The 14,700-nt window shown below is 50.9% G+C and overlaps 1 protein-coding gene across 5 annotated transcripts; it reads left to right on the top strand.

The window, feature by feature from the left end:
- Positions 1 to 2,856: 2,856 nt before the first annotated feature.
- NR1H3 (nuclear receptor subfamily 1 group H member 3) lies at positions 2,857 to 14,174 on the top strand. 5 transcript variants are annotated; one of them, XM_012452534.2, is made up of 11 exons: positions 2,857 to 2,885; positions 3,146 to 3,279; positions 4,347 to 4,426; positions 4,956 to 5,144; positions 5,852 to 6,118; positions 6,660 to 6,868; positions 6,966 to 7,145; positions 7,337 to 7,436; positions 13,270 to 13,383; positions 13,604 to 13,698; positions 13,893 to 14,174. In XM_012452534.2, the coding sequence occupies exons 3-11, from the start codon at positions 4,384 to 4,386 to the stop codon at positions 14,037 to 14,039; spliced, it is 1,344 nt and encodes a 447-aa protein (XP_012307957.2). In that variant the 5' UTR covers positions 2,857 to 2,885; positions 3,146 to 3,279; positions 4,347 to 4,383; the 3' UTR covers positions 14,040 to 14,174. The 5 variants fall into 5 exon arrangements, 4 of the variants coding, with proteins under 4 accessions (XP_012307957.2, XP_012307956.2, XP_012307958.2 ...); XR_010338313.1 differs by lacking the exons at positions 2,857 to 2,885; positions 13,893 to 14,174 and adding an exon at positions 9,002 to 9,104 and having other exon boundaries at positions 3,060 to 3,279; positions 13,604 to 13,689; XM_012452533.2 differs by lacking the exon at positions 2,857 to 2,885 and having other exon boundaries at positions 3,071 to 3,279.
- The last annotated feature ends 526 nt before the right edge of the window (positions 14,175 to 14,700 follow it).

Genomic DNA, 14,700 nt, shown 5'->3' with positions numbered 1-14,700 from the left:
TGCAACACCACCCGGCCTGCTGCTTCTCACACTCTGTTCCCCAGCCCCTGCCTGTTCCCCTGTCCTACCCTGTGCTTCCCCCCCCGTCTTTCACCAGGCTCCTCTTCTGCCTCAGCCTTCATCTTTTTCTCATCTGGCTCCTGTCCCACCCCACACCCACTGTTCACTCTTTCCCTGTTTCCTCTGTTCTCTTCCCTGGTGCCCTGTTCATCTGTTTCAGTCCCTTTGGCTGCCTGCCCTGGCCCCCTGTCCTCAAATGCTTTAATGTGGGCCCCATGGGAACTGGAGTTCATAGCAAAACAGGAAGAGCCCGTGAGCAGGAAACTGGGAATGGGGCAGGGGGTGAATGACCAGCAGTAACCTCCACTCCTCGCCTCTCACATCTGGACTGGAGCATCTGCAGAGTTCTCAGCCTCTCCCCTGTAGCGCACCAGCCCTGGCTGCTTCCATTCCAGCACTTCACTGGCCTAAGAAGCAACAAGACAAGATTGTCCTGGACTCTGACACAGCACAGGGACTGGAGTGAGGACATCTGGGTTCTGATCCCAGCCTGGCCACTAACTGTGTGGTCTTGGAAAAAGCCCTCGCATGAGTTTCAGTGTCCTCTGTCAAGTGGAGCTCAGGTTATTACCCTCCTTTCCTCCTGGGGCTGCTCTAAGGACCGGAAAAGATAGTGAAGGGTTTGTGTTGTGTATGGAAACAAGTACAAAGTTCAAAATGCGCCAAGTTAAAGTGATAGGAAGACCCCCAGCTGAAAGAACTGGGAGGGTGACGATAACTGGTACCACTTCTCAATCACTTACTTACATTGTGATATAATTTGTGACGTAGTTTCTTTTTTTGTCTTTTTTTAAATTCTTTTTTTTTTTTTTTTTGAGATGGAGTTTCACTCTGTCACCCAGGCTGGAGTGCAGTCGCACTATCTCAGCTCACCACAACCTCCACCTCCTGGGTTCAGGTAATTCTCCTGCCTCAGCCTCCCAAGTAGCTGTGATTATAGGCACCTGCCATCATGCCTGGCTAATTTTTTTGTATTTTTAGTAGAGATGGGGTTTCACTATGTTGGCTAGGATGATCTCGATCTCTTCACCTCATGATCCGCCTGTCTTAGCCTCCCAAATTGCTGGGATCACAGGCGTGAGCCACTACCGTACCCGGCTCTCTCTCTCTCTCTTTTTTTTTGAGATAGAGTTTTGCTCTTGTTGCCCAGGCACTGGAGTGCAATGGTGTCATCTTGGGTCATTGCAACCTTTGTCTCCTGGGTTCAAGCAATTCTCCTGCCTCAGCCTCCCGAGTAGCTGAGATTACAAGCATGTGCCACAACACCCAGCTAGTTTTTTTTGGATTTTTAGTAGAGGTGGGGTTTCCCCATGTTAAGCCAGGCTGGTCTGGAACTCCTGACCTCAAGTGATCCATCTGCCTCGGTCTCCCAAAGTGCTCAGGTTACAGACATGAGCCACTGAACCCAACATGATCTATAGTTTCAATCTCACAACAACCTTGTGTGGTAAAAATAACTATTATCCCTATTTTATTTATTTTTCTTTATTTTTTTTGAGATGGAGTCTCACTCTGTCACCCAGGCTGGAGTGCAGTGGCATGATCTTGGCTCACTGCAACCTCCCGGGTTCAAGCGATTCTCCTGCCTCAGCCTCCTGAGTAGATGGGATTACAGATGTGCACCACCATGCCTGGCTAATTTCTGTATTTTTAGTAGAGATGGGGTTTCCCTACATTGGCCAGGCTGGTCTCAAACTCCTAACCTCAAGTGATCTGCCCACCTTGGCCTCCTAAAGTGCTGGGATTACAGGCATGAGCCACCATGCCTGGCCTTTTTATTTTTCAACATACCATTGCTGGCTCAAATATTCCTATTTTAAAGATAGGGAAACAAAGATTCAGATATATTAAGTAACTTGCTCAATCAAGATCACACAGGTAATAAGAGGTTTAGGATTTGAACCCAAAATCTGAGCCTAGAGCCTGAACGCTAAATCTACATGCTGAGTTGAAATTGACTACAGCAGTTGTGGTGATGCGCACCTGTAATCCCAGCACTGTGGGAGGCTGAGGTGGGAGGATGGCTTAAGCTCAGGAGTATGAAACTAGCTTGGGCAACATAGCGAGACCCCACCTCAAAAAAAAAGGAATTAAAAAAAAATTGACTAGGGCTAACAAGTAGGGGATAGAAGAGAATATTTTTCTCGTTATTCATTCAACACATAGGAACATAGTACCTACTCTGTTGCCTCCTCTATGCCAGGCCCTGTTTCAGGGGTTTTAGGGGAGATGAAATCAATGAAATATGATGTCTACTTTCATGGATTTCATGCCCCAGGCAGCAGAGTGGAAAGAATATGGCTGCAGTCTCAGTAGCTGCTGCTTGGAGCCTGCCATCACTTCAGATAGGGCTGTTTCTCAGATGAGGCAGCCTGCATACTTTCCCAGGTCCATCCAGTGCTGGCACCTGAGTTGCCTGCCTCCTGCCAACCCCTCCCCCCCAGATCCCAGGCCTGCCATTGCTCATTGCAGATTTCCTACCAAAGGCTCTCCTGGCCTCCTCTTTTTTCTGTGGTCCCTGCAGGGCACCCACATCCAGAAACTCCTTGGCAGGCCCAGCACCTGTCTCTCTCCACCCCTGGATTTCTACCAGTTTGGCTGAGGCCCGGGGAGAGCTTCTTGGCCTCTTCTTCCCAGAGGCAAGGGAGGAGGAGGGAGCCTGGGAAAGCAGGCTGGGGCCCAGTGTTGCAATTCCGGGCCGTGCCGGGACCTTTGCTCCTCGAGGTGTCTATGGAGGGGAGGGAACACCGACTCTGGAGGCTGCTGGGATTGGGGTGGGGGTTCCTGGGAGGCAGTCCTTCTGCAAGAGCTGCTAAGAGCGCTGGGTAAGGAGAGGAAGGGGAGAGACATGGAACTTGGCAAGTCTGCAGGGAAATGCCACTGCTTTGGCTGAGAGTAGGGGGGTGGGAGTGGCGGGAGAGGGGGTGGCCGGCTGGGGAGGAGCCAACCTGATGGAGAAGCTGCCCTGTGGGCGGGGTGAGGAGGGGAGGGCTCCGGTCGCCAGGCAGGAAGGAGGGGTGGCCCGACCCCTTGGCAGTCCCTCCTCTCAGCCTTTCTCCAAATTGCTACTTCCCTGGGGTTCCAGGTCCCGCTTGTGCTCAGCTCCAGCTCGCCGGCTGGCCACCAAGGCCTCTGGACAGGGAACTGCACCATCCTCTTCTCCCAGCAAGGGGGCTCCAGAGACTGCCCACCCAGGAAGTCTGGTGGCCTGGGGATTCGGTGGGTCTGCTCCTTAGCAGTGGCCTGGGGCTCTGTATCTGGGGTGGGGTAGGGGAATGTCCTAAGGATCTGAAAAGGGGGTTTTTGGGGAGAAGTGAGGGGTGATCGTGATGGGAGCTTGGGACAGGAACAGGACTCTGGGTCCCAGAATAACTCATGAGGGGTTCCGGGGGAGGAGGTCCTCCGTGTGAATTGGGAAGATTCTTGGAGACAAGAGGTTTGTGCTGGGACCCTGGAAAATGGCTCGAGTGAAGGTCTCTAATAAGCAGCATATTTCACTGGGTGGAGCGAGCTTTGATCCTGTCTCCTGGTCCTGCTCAACTCTGGCTGTCCTCAGTGTTGAAGTGAGGGGGAAGGGGCCCGAGAGAAGCACAGCAGATGTACCCAAACATTCTCTGCTGGCCTGGAGGGCACTTAGGGGGAGAAAGGCTGGCACAGTGTCTGGGAACCCAGACTTTGGAGTCAGAGCAGAGTTGGAGTCTTGACTCTACCGCTGCCTGTGTGACCATAGTTACTTAATCTCTTTGAACCTCAGTTTGCTCACCTGTAAAATGAGTTTAAGAAGAGTCCTGAGCCGGGAGCAGTAGCGTGAGCCTATAATCTCAGCTACTCAGGAAGCTGATTGCTTGAGCCCAGGAGTTTGAGGTGATAGTGCACTATTATTACACCTGTGAATGGCGCTGAGCTCTAACCTGGACAACATAGAGGGACCCCATCTCAAAAAAAAAATAGTCTTGACTTCAGAGAGATATTATGAGGAAAGCATATAAAGTCTTATAACAGGCTGGGTGCAGTGGTTCACTCCTGTAATCCCCACACTTTGGGAGGCCCAGGTGGGAGGATCACTTGAGCCCAGGAGTTCCTAGACCAGCCTGGGCAACATAGGGAGACCCTGTCTCTAAAAAACATAATAGTATGCAATAAATCCTTAGTACAGGCTAATATATAGCAAGTAAATGTTAGCTGATATTGTTGGTACTGATAAAAGGGAGAGTCAGGTGGAGAAGGGAGCTGAGGCCAGAAAGGAGCCCAGTTCTAGAAGAGTATAACCTGGGTCCTTCCTGCAGGGCAGTGCCTTGGTAATGACCAGGGCTCCAGGAAGAGATGTCCTTGTGGCTGGGGGCCCCTGTGCCTGACATTCCTCCTGGTAAGCTTCATTCCAGCCCTCTCCCCTGAGCCCAGACCACAGGCTCCTCGCCTCCTGTAGGAATCAGCCTCCTTCATTGCCTGCCTTCTTCCCTCCTCCAGAGAGCAGTCCAGAGTCATTCTTAGTGGTGCTTGCCTCCCACCCAGGTCACCTCTCCCCTGGTTCCACTGCCTGGTCTTTGCAGGCACCCGCCCAGTCCTCCCCGATCTGGGCTTGCTGCTGGAGAGAGCTGGCCAGCTGAGTGCTTACCCTGCTCTGGCTTTAAATAATTTTGTCTGATCTCTGAAATGCATACACTCCAGCCCCGCAAAGGGACAAGGGTTAATATCTTCATTAAGGGCTTGAGATGTAAGAAACAAGTGACCAGTCCTAGTTAGAGCCCACATGGACCCTAGGGTCCCAAAGCCTGAGCTGGGACTTTGCTGCCCTCTAAGGGTGGGGATAAGTTTGCAGTTTCCCAGCTAGGACACTGGGCAGGGGAGCTGGGATGGGGCCTGAGACCCCCTTGTGCCTCTCTTTTGGAGCTCAGACTCGGCAGTGGTGCTGTGGAAGCCAGGCACACAGGATGCAAGCAGCCAGGCCCAGGGAGGCAGCAGCTGCATCCTCAGAGAGGAAGCCAGGATGCCCCACTCTGCTGGGGGCACTGCAGGGGTGGGGCTGGAGGCTGCTGAGCCCACAGCCCTGCTCACCAGGGCAGAGCCCCCTTCAGAACACCCAGGTGAGGAGCTTCTGGGCTTGGAGGAGGTAGGATCTGGAAGAGGTTCCTTGGGGGGTTTTACCTTATATATAATTTCATGGTTAAGTCCAAAAGCTTTGGAGCTAACTAAATCTAACTGATCGAAGTGTGAATTTTGTCTCTACTTTAGGCCTCTCTGAGCCTTAGTTTCCTTGTTTATAAAATGTAAATAAAAATTATGGGCCAGGAGTGGTGGCTCACACTTGTAATCCCAGCACTTTGGGAGGCTGAGGCGGGCGTATCACGAGGTCAGGAGCTCGAGACCATCTGGCTAACACGGTGAAACCCAATCTCTACTAAAAATACAAAAAATTAGCCAGGCATGGTAGCACGTGCCTGTAGTCCCAGCTACTCAAGAGGCTAAAGCAGGAGAACCTGGGAGGTGGAGGTTGCAGTGAGCCGAGATCACGCCATTGCACTCCAGCCTGGGCGAGAGAGTGACTCAGTCTCAAAAAAAAATAAATGAATAAAATAAATGTATGGTTTTCATAAGGATCAGTGTATATAAAAGGGTCATACAGTACCTAGAACATAATGACACTTGGCAAATGAGGGCTACTGTTCTCATAAAAGAGAGACTGGAGTTGAAGGGAATGGAGGTCACTGAGTGCCCAGGGCAGTGGCTGAGTCAGGGAGAACATGGTGTTCTTTCCTCTGGGGACAGCACTGAGGCACTTTCCTGTCTCCAGAGCTCCGTCCACAAAAGCGGAAAAAGGGGCCAGCCCCTAAAATGCTGGGGAACGAGCTATGCAGCGTGTGTGGGGACAAGGCCTCCGGTTTCCACTACAACGTTCTGAGCTGCGAGGGCTGCAAGGGATTCTTCCGCCGCAGTGTCATCAAGGGAGCGCGCTATGTCTGCCACAGCGGCGGCCACTGCCCCATGGACACCTATATGCGTCGCAAGTGCCAGGAGTGTCGACTTCGCAAATGCCGCCAGGCTGGCATGCGGGAGGAGTGTGAGTTTCTGGGGCTGGAGTGGGGAAGAGGCTGAGGGGAAAGAGGGAGCCAGGGTGTGACCACAGACAGGTGCCTGAACTTGCTGGGGCTAACCGGTCCCTAAGTATGGATTAAAATATCTTTTTTGACTGGGCACAGTAGCTCACACCTGTAATCCCAGCACTTTGGGAGGCCAAAGCAGGTGGATCACCTGAGGTCAGGAGTTTGAGACCAGCCTGGCCAACATGGTGAAATCCTGTCGTCTCTACTAAAAATACAAAAATTAGCCGGATGTGGTGGCATGAGCCTGTAATCCTAGTTACTCAGAAGGCTGAGGCAGGAGAATCACTTGAACCTTGGAGGTGGAGGTTGCAGTGAGCTGAGATCATGCCACTGTACTCCAGCCTGGGTGAATGTGAGACTTCGTCTCAAAAAAAAAAAATCTTCTTCCCTTTACCCAGTGCTGTCTGCTTTTCTGGAGCCCCAAACCGCCCCTTTTGCCCCCTCCTTGCTTCCTGTCTCCCTGTCTGTGCCCCTCCTCAAATCTGGCCCTGTCCTTAGGTGTGCTGTCAGAAGAACAGATCCGCCTGAAGAAACTGAAGCGGCAAGAGGAGGGACAGGCTCATGCCACATCCCTGCCCCTCAGGGCTTCCTCACCCCCCCAGATCCTGCCCCAGCTCAGTCCAGAGCAACTGGGCATGATTGAGAAGCTGGTCGCTGCCCAGCAACAGTGTAACCGGCGCTCCTTTTCTGACCAGCTTCGAGTCACGGTACTTGACACACCTGGGGAGAGGTGGCTGCGCCCAGATCACCAGTGGGCTTCTTGATGTTCCACTCAAAGCGCTTTGCCTTTTTCCTCCTGGTTAGCCTTGGCCCATGGCACCAGACCCCCACAGCCGGGAGGCCCGTCAGCAGCGCTTTGCCCACTTCACTGAGCTGGCCATCGTCTCTGTGCAGGAGATAGTTGACTTTGCTAAACAGCTTCCTGGCTTCCTGCAGCTCAGCCGGGAGGACCAGATTGCCCTGCTAAAGACCTCTGCGATCGAGGTGGCTGGAGAAGGGCGAGGGATGAAGGGAGAAGCAGAGTGGGATTATCTGTGGGAGGGCCTCCAGACATCGAGCTGGGAGAGCCAGATCCGCTGGGAAGCAGGGATGAGGGGAATTGACCTCCCTGGAAGGGGCCATGCTCCAAGACCAGCCCTCCTCGTCCCCGTTTGAGGTCTGCTGCTTGTGTGCAGGTGATGCTTCTGGAGACATCTCGGAGGTACAACCCTGGGAGTGAGAGTATCACCTTCCTCAAGGATTTCAGTTATAACCGGGAAGACTTTGCTAAAGCAGGTGAGAACTGAGATCACACAGGAGTTGGGCGTGGATGGACAGGTGCTTCTTTTTTATTTGTAAAAATTGAGATTGTGTCTCACTATGTTGCCCAGGCTGGTCCCAAACTCCTGGCCTCATTTGATCCTCCTGCCTCAGACTCCCAGAGTGCTGGGATTACAGGCGTGAGCCACCCACCACACCTTGGTATTGCTGTTGTTGTTTTTGCTGTTGTTTTTGAGACAGAGTCTCGCTCTGTCACCCAGACTAGAGTGCAGCGGTGCGATCTCAGCTCACTGCAACCTCCACCTCCGGGTTCAAGCAATTCTCCTGCCTCAGCCTCCCGAGTAGCTGGGACTACAGGCGTGTGCCACCACACTCAGCTAATTTTTGTATTTTTAGTAGAGACAGGGTTTCACCCTGTTGGCCAGGCTGGTCTTGAATTTCTGACCTTAAGTGATCCACCCACCTCAGCCTCCCAAAGTGCTGGGATTACAGGCATGTAATCCCACTGAGCCTGGCCAGGACTGGTGCTTTATGTCATAGGCTCATAGTGACTACAGAGCCACAGGTCCAACGTTTGGGTGGCTGGTAAGGAAAGGCTCCCCTTGTTTTTCGAAGATGGAAAATTGGAATGCTGATAGGCTTCTCTCATCTGCTCCAGATAGACCCCTGTCTTCTGTTGCCTCAGGTCAGTAGTTTTCAAACTGTGTTCCAAGGAACCTGAGGGATTTATGGAAATGGCACCTTGGAGGAGAAACAGGGAGGCACAGGAATGTCCTCCATTCTTACTTTAGCCAAACAAAAGCTCCATTTAAATCTGCGTTATATATTGCACTGCTACATAATATTTTGCTTGCAGATTTTATAGCTTGAAAAAAAGGTTTGAAACTCGCTGCACTGAACCTTTTAGTAGTTAGAAAATGAAAAAAATTGCCGGGCGCGGTGGCTCAAGCCTGTAATCCCAGCACTTTGGGAGGCCGAGGCGGGTGGATCACGAGGTCAAGAGATCGAGACCATCCTGGTTAACATGGTGAAACCCCGTCTCTACTAAAAATACAAAAATTAACTGGGCATGGTGGCGTGTGCCTGTAATCCCAGCTACTCAGCAGGCTGAGGCAGGAGAATTGCCTGAACCCAGGAGGCGGAGGTTGCGGTGAGCCGAGATCGTGCCATTGCACTCCAGCCTGGGTAACAAGAGCAAAACTCCGTCTCAAAAAAAAAAAAAAAAGAAAATGAACAAATCTTCCTTACATGTGCTCTTTGGGGATCATGGGAGCTGATTTCCCCTATTCTTTTTTTTTTTTTAAGACAAGGTCTTGCTCTGTCACCCAGGCTGGAGTGCAGTGGTATGAACATGGCTCACTGCAGCCTCAACCTCCTGGACTCCAGCAATTCTCCTGCCTCAGCCCCCCAAGTAGGTGGGACTACAGGCATGCACCACAACGCCCAGCTAATTTATTTTATATATATATATATAATGTATATATTTATTAAATATATATAAAATATATATAATAAATTATATATAATATATAACAAATATATAAACAAAATATATACTATATATAATACGTATTTTTTAGGCGGAGATTCACTCTGTTTCCCAGCTGGAGTGCAATGGCACGATCACTGCAACCCGTTCAAGCGATTCTCCTGTCTCAGCCTCCCAAGTAGCTGGGATTACAGGTATCCACCACCATGCCCAGTTAATTTTTTGTATTTTTAATAGAGATCAGGTTTCACCATGTTGGCCAGGCTGGTTTTGAACTCCTGACCTCAAGTGGTCCGCCCACCTCGGCCTCCCAAAGCGCTAGGATTACAGGCATGAGCCACCCCACCCGGCCTGATTTTTATATTTTTTGTAGAGAATGGGTTTTGCCATGTTGCCCAGGCTGGTCTTGAAATGGTTTCGAACTCCTGAGTTCAAGCAATCCACCCGCCTCGACCTCCCAAAGTGCTGGGAGTACAGGCATGAGCCACCACACTGGGTCTCCCCTACTCTTTTTCAATTGCACTTTCTGACGAACTGGAACCATGGCATGGCAAACATGCCCAGAGGGGATGTACAATAAGAGCAAATGCTTCCGTCCCCACCCTGTGTCTGAAGTATTTTCTCCAAGAATTAGTTCACACTGTGGCTCTCTAGCTGATGCTCGCTTGGGAGCTACGCAGAAGGGGTTTCTTCATATTCAACTATTGGCAATGTTTGTGTGATCAGAACTGGCCTGGGAAAGGATGGGAGGCTGAGGGAGTTTTGGAGGGACTGGAATTGAGCTTCAGCAGGAAACCAAGTAGCTTAACAACTGGATAAGTGGGGCTATAAAATATGGCTGATGCCATGACTCCATTCTCAGGACTGGTATGTCTGTGGCCGGGCCAGTCATCAAGCCTTCCCTGGTTTCTGATGACTCAGGCCAGCTCATGTGCTTCTTATATCTCCCTCTCCCAGCACAGGCCCACCCAGTGAGCTTTCTAGGAAGGCCTCCCTTCACTGTAGGGCACAACAGGGCCAGGGCTTGACAGGGCTATGTTGGCACCTCTTGCCTTCTGTACTGCCCAGTGTGCTGCCTGCATGTATTGGCACCTAATGGGGTAATTTAATGACTTTATCCAGGTTTAAAGCCCAGCTTTTTTTGGGGGGGCGGTAACAGAATTTCGCTCTGTTGTCAGGCTGGAGCGCAGTGGCGCGATCTCGGCTCACCACAACCTCTGCCTCTCGAGTTCAAGCAATTCTCCTGCCTCAGCCTCCCGAGTAGCTGGGATTATAGGCACTCGCTACCACGCCCAGCTAATTTTTGTATTTTTAGTAGAGAAGGGGTTTCACCATGTTGGCCAGGATGGTCTCAATCTCCTGACCTCGTGATCTACCTGCCTCGGCCTCCCAAAGTGCTGGGATTACAGGCATGAGCCACTGCGCCCGGCCCTGTCTTAGATCTTCTTAACCGTGGCTCTCCTCTCCTTCAGAATATCCTGCTTTTGGAATTCTGCCCGTTCTAATATCTCTGTATTCCTTTGGTACTCATAGACTTGTGCTATCTGATTCTGTACCTATTTATAGATTTATTTGTATAAGCAGTTTTGATGTCATCATGTTTGCCTTTCATTTCTCATTTCACGAGTGAGGTTTTGGGGAGAAGGGAACAGGAGCTGTGTTTGTCAGGCCTCCTCCCCTCTCTATCCACTACTATTACTGCATACGGTAGATGACTGGTGACATGGGCTGAGCATATTTGAGATGTCCGTTCTGGGAGCATCAACAGATCCTTACAGGTGCATTAGCCAATTATAGAATCTTTTCTTAATTTCTGTATAAAGGGGGCAGTTTGTCACACTTTGGGGCTCAAATCCTCATCAAGAAATGCTTTAGAAAATGGGGCTTGCAGGCCGGGTGCGGTGGCTCATGCCTGTAATCCCAGCACTTTGGGAGACTGAGATGGGCAGATCATGAGGTCAGGAGTTCAAGACCATCCTGGCCAACATGGTGAAACCCCATCTCTACTAAAAATACAAAAATTAGCCGAGTGTGGTGGCACATGCCTGTAATTCCAGCTACTTGGGAGGCTGAGACAGGAGAATCCCTTGAACCTGGGAGGTGGAGGTTGCAGTGAGCCAAGACTCCAGCCTGGGCAACAGAGTAAGTGAGACTCTGTCACAAAAAAAAAGAATATGGGGCTTGCCGCCAGGTGCGGTGCAGTAGCTCATACCTGTAATCCCAGCACTTTGGGAGGCTGAGGCGGGCGGATAATTTGAGGTCAGCAGTTCAAGACCAGACTGGCCAACTTTGTAAAACCCTGTCTCTTCTAAAAATAGAAAAACTAGCTGGGTGTGGTGGCACACGCTTGTGGTCTCAGCTACTCGGGAGGCTGAGGCAGGAGAATCGCTTGAACCCAGGAGGCCGAGGTTGCAGTGAGCAGAGATTGAGCCACTACACTCCAGCCTGGGTGGCAGAGCAAAACTCTGTCTCCAAAAAAAGAAAATAGAAAATGGGTCCTGCCCATTAAATGGACTAACGCACACACTTGATAAACATCAGGGTGAAAGTACAGGAAATGACTAACCAAGAAGCCATGAGTGGAAAAATGTAGCAGACGGTCGCTAAAAGAAATCTGACAAAGCCTGGGGAATAGTGTAGGGTGCAGAGAATTTGACGTGTGTGAGAAAGTATTCTCTAGGTGTCATGACTTTAGATCATGGTTTGTTGCATTTTAATCTTCTCAGCAGGAAGACTGTTTCCATTAAAAAATCATTATTTATTGGCTGGGCGCGGTGGCTCACGGCTGTAATCCCAGCACTTTGGGAGGTCAAGGAGGGTAGATCGCGAGGTCAAGAGATTGAGACCATCCTGGCCAACGTGGTGATACCCTGTCTCTATTAAAAATACAAAAATTATCTGGGTGTGATGGCACATGCTTGTAATTCCAGCTACTCGGGAGGCTGAGGAAGGAGAATAGCTTGAACCTGGGAGGCAGAAGTTGCAGTGAGCCGATATCGCGCCACTGCACTCCAGCCTAGCGACGGAGTGAGACTCTGTCTCAAAAAACGTGAATTATTATTAATTTTACAAACACTTATGTGGTAGTTACCATATATGCCACATATTTATGATAGGTACTATTATTATTCCCATTTTACAGATGGGAAAACCAAAGCCCAGAGAGGTTAAATAACTTCTTCGTAAGTGGTAGAGCCACAACTCAACCCCAGTCAGTCTGGCACCAGAATCTCACCCATGCTGCGGTATTCCCTCTAGGATGTGATACATGAAATGTGTCTCTGGTGTTCAAATAAGTAATGCCAATGCCAGTTAAAAATGGCTTTTTTTTTTTTCTTTGAAGCAAGGTTTTGCTCTGTCACCCAGGCTGAATACAGTGGTGATCACGGCTCAATGCAGCCTCGACCTTCTGGGCTCAAGTGATCCTCCTGCCTCAGCCTTAAGTAGCTAGGACTACAGGTGTGAGTCACTGTGCCCTGCTGAAAACTGAATCTTTTTTTTTTTTTCATTTTGGAGCTGGAGTCTTGCTCTGTCACCCAGGCTGGAGTTCAGTAGCACAATGTCAGCTCACTGCAACCTCCACATCCCAGGTTCAAGCAATTCTCCTGCCTCAGCCTCCCAAGTAGCTGGGACCACAGGCGCCCAGCTAATTTTTGTGTTTTTAGTAGAGACAGGTTTCACTGTGTTGCCCAGGCTGGTCTCAAACTACTGAGCTCAGGTAATCCGTCCCCTTTGGCCTCCTAAAGTGCTGGGATTATAGCCATGAGCCACCATTCTGGCCTTTTTTTTTTTTTTAAATACAGAATCTCGGTCTGTCACCCAGGCTAGAGTGCAGTGGAGTGATCTTGGCTCACTGCAACCTCCGCCTCCCAGGTTCAAGTGATTCTCCTGCCTCAGCCTCCCGAGTAGCTGAGATTACAGGCACCTGCGACCACGCCCGGCTAGTTTTTGTGTTTTTAGTAGATATGAGGTTTTGCCATGTTGGCCAGGCTGGTCTGGAACTCCTAACCTCAGGTGATCCACCCACCTTGGCTTCCCAAAGTGCTGGGATTACAGGCTTGAGCCACCATGCCTGGCCCTCTGTAGACTTCTTTATTTTTACTTCTTCTTCTTTTTTTTTTTTTTTCTAAGACGGGGTTTCACCATGTTGGTCAGGCTGGTCTCAAACTCCCAACCTCAGGTGATCCGCCCGCCCTGGCCTCCAAAGTGCTTGGATTACAGGCCTGAGCCACCATGCCTGGCCCCCTCTGTAGACTTCTTAGTGAGTTCCTAGTAGTTCCCTAAGGTGAGGCCTTAGAGGAGAGAAGGAAGTTTCTGCTGCTCCTGCCATAGGCATCAGCCTCCCTTCTTCCTCCCCAGGGTTGCAAGTGGAATTCATCAACCCCATCTTCGAGTTCTCCAGGGCCATGAATGAGCTGCAACTCAATGATGCCGAGTTTGCTTTGCTCATTGCCATCAGCATCTTCTCTGCAGGTGTGGAGGAGGGGCAATGGGAAACAGCAAGAGACTTGCACCAGGGAGGGCTGCAGGCCCACAGGAATCCAGGGGTGGGTTGGGAGGGTGGAGGCATTCGCTGTGTTATTTTGGGATGGGAGAGGTTGGCTGGAGCACGTCTCTATTTTTTGGTTGCAATTTGGGGTATGGATCTGGACCCTGGCCAGACCTGCTCCTCAACTCTCTTGGTGACCCATAGACCGGCCTAATGTGCAGGACCAGCTCCAGGTAGAGAGGCTGCAGCACACATATGTGGAAGCCCTGCATGCATACGTCTCCATCCACCATCCCCATGTGAGTCTCCCCATGGTGCCCTTTTTCCTCCTTTCCACGCACGGGCCCGTTCCCTGACATACCTGCTTTTTCTTCAAGAACTACTCTGACCACATGACGTGCAGACAATTCACCTCTCCCACAATTCCCCTACCTTTGCCTCACTTCCCTAGGGACAGGCAAAAGCTGTGCTTGAATCTCTCTTCTTTCCCCAGGACCGACTGATGTTCCCACGGATGCTGATGAAACTGGTGAGCCTCCGGACCCTGAGCAGCGTCCACTCAGAGCAAGTGTTTGCACTGCGCCTGCAGGACAAGAAGCTCCCACCGCTGCTCTCTGAGATCTGGGATGTGCACGAATGACTTTTTTTCCCCATAGTTTTCTGTTTTCTGGGCCGGATGGCTGAGGCTCAGGGGCTGCCTCCTAGAAGTGAAACCGACTGAGAAGGGCAAACATTCTTGGGAGCTGGGCAAGGAGATTAAAAGAGAGTCAGAGGGTTTGGAGTTTTGTGGCTGCTGAGCAGTGGGGCGCCCGCTAACGCTGTGCTGTGTTTGAAGACCACATTGACCCCACAAACGGATGGGCCTGGGGGCCACTTTGCACAAGGTTCTCCAGGGCCTTGCCCATCCTGCCTCCACCACTTCCTGTTTTCCCCACAAGGCCCCAAGAAAAATTCTCCACCGTCACTCTGTGGTATGGCCATAAATGCCTCAGGGCCGCCTCACTGATAGGTCTGGTACTGTTTGAACAGGAAGATCAAAATGAATACAAAATGAGAAGCCAATTTCTGGATTGGGGGTGGGGACACGGTAGTAGAGGAGGAAGCCTACGATCTTTAGGATCCACCTCCAAGCCCAGAGGAAGGAGAGTCCCAAGTGACAGCCTTGGCTGTGAGAGAGGGCCTCTTCTTACTAACCCCCACTGCGCCATAGGGGTAAATGGAATGCAGAGGCTTAGGCACGCCCTTCCCCTGCTGGGATCCAGGTGGGATCCGGTTGCCTTTCTGCGGGGGAGTAGGAAGTG

This window comes from Aotus nancymaae, unplaced genomic scaffold, assembly GCF_030222135.1.
Source record: "Aotus nancymaae isolate 86718 unplaced genomic scaffold, 86718_ANA_hifiasm-v0.15.2.pri h1tg000059l, whole genome shotgun sequence".
Lineage (NCBI taxonomy): Eukaryota > Metazoa > Chordata > Mammalia > Primates > Aotidae > Aotus > Aotus nancymaae.
This window is presented reverse-complemented; position numbering and strand designations above follow the sequence as displayed.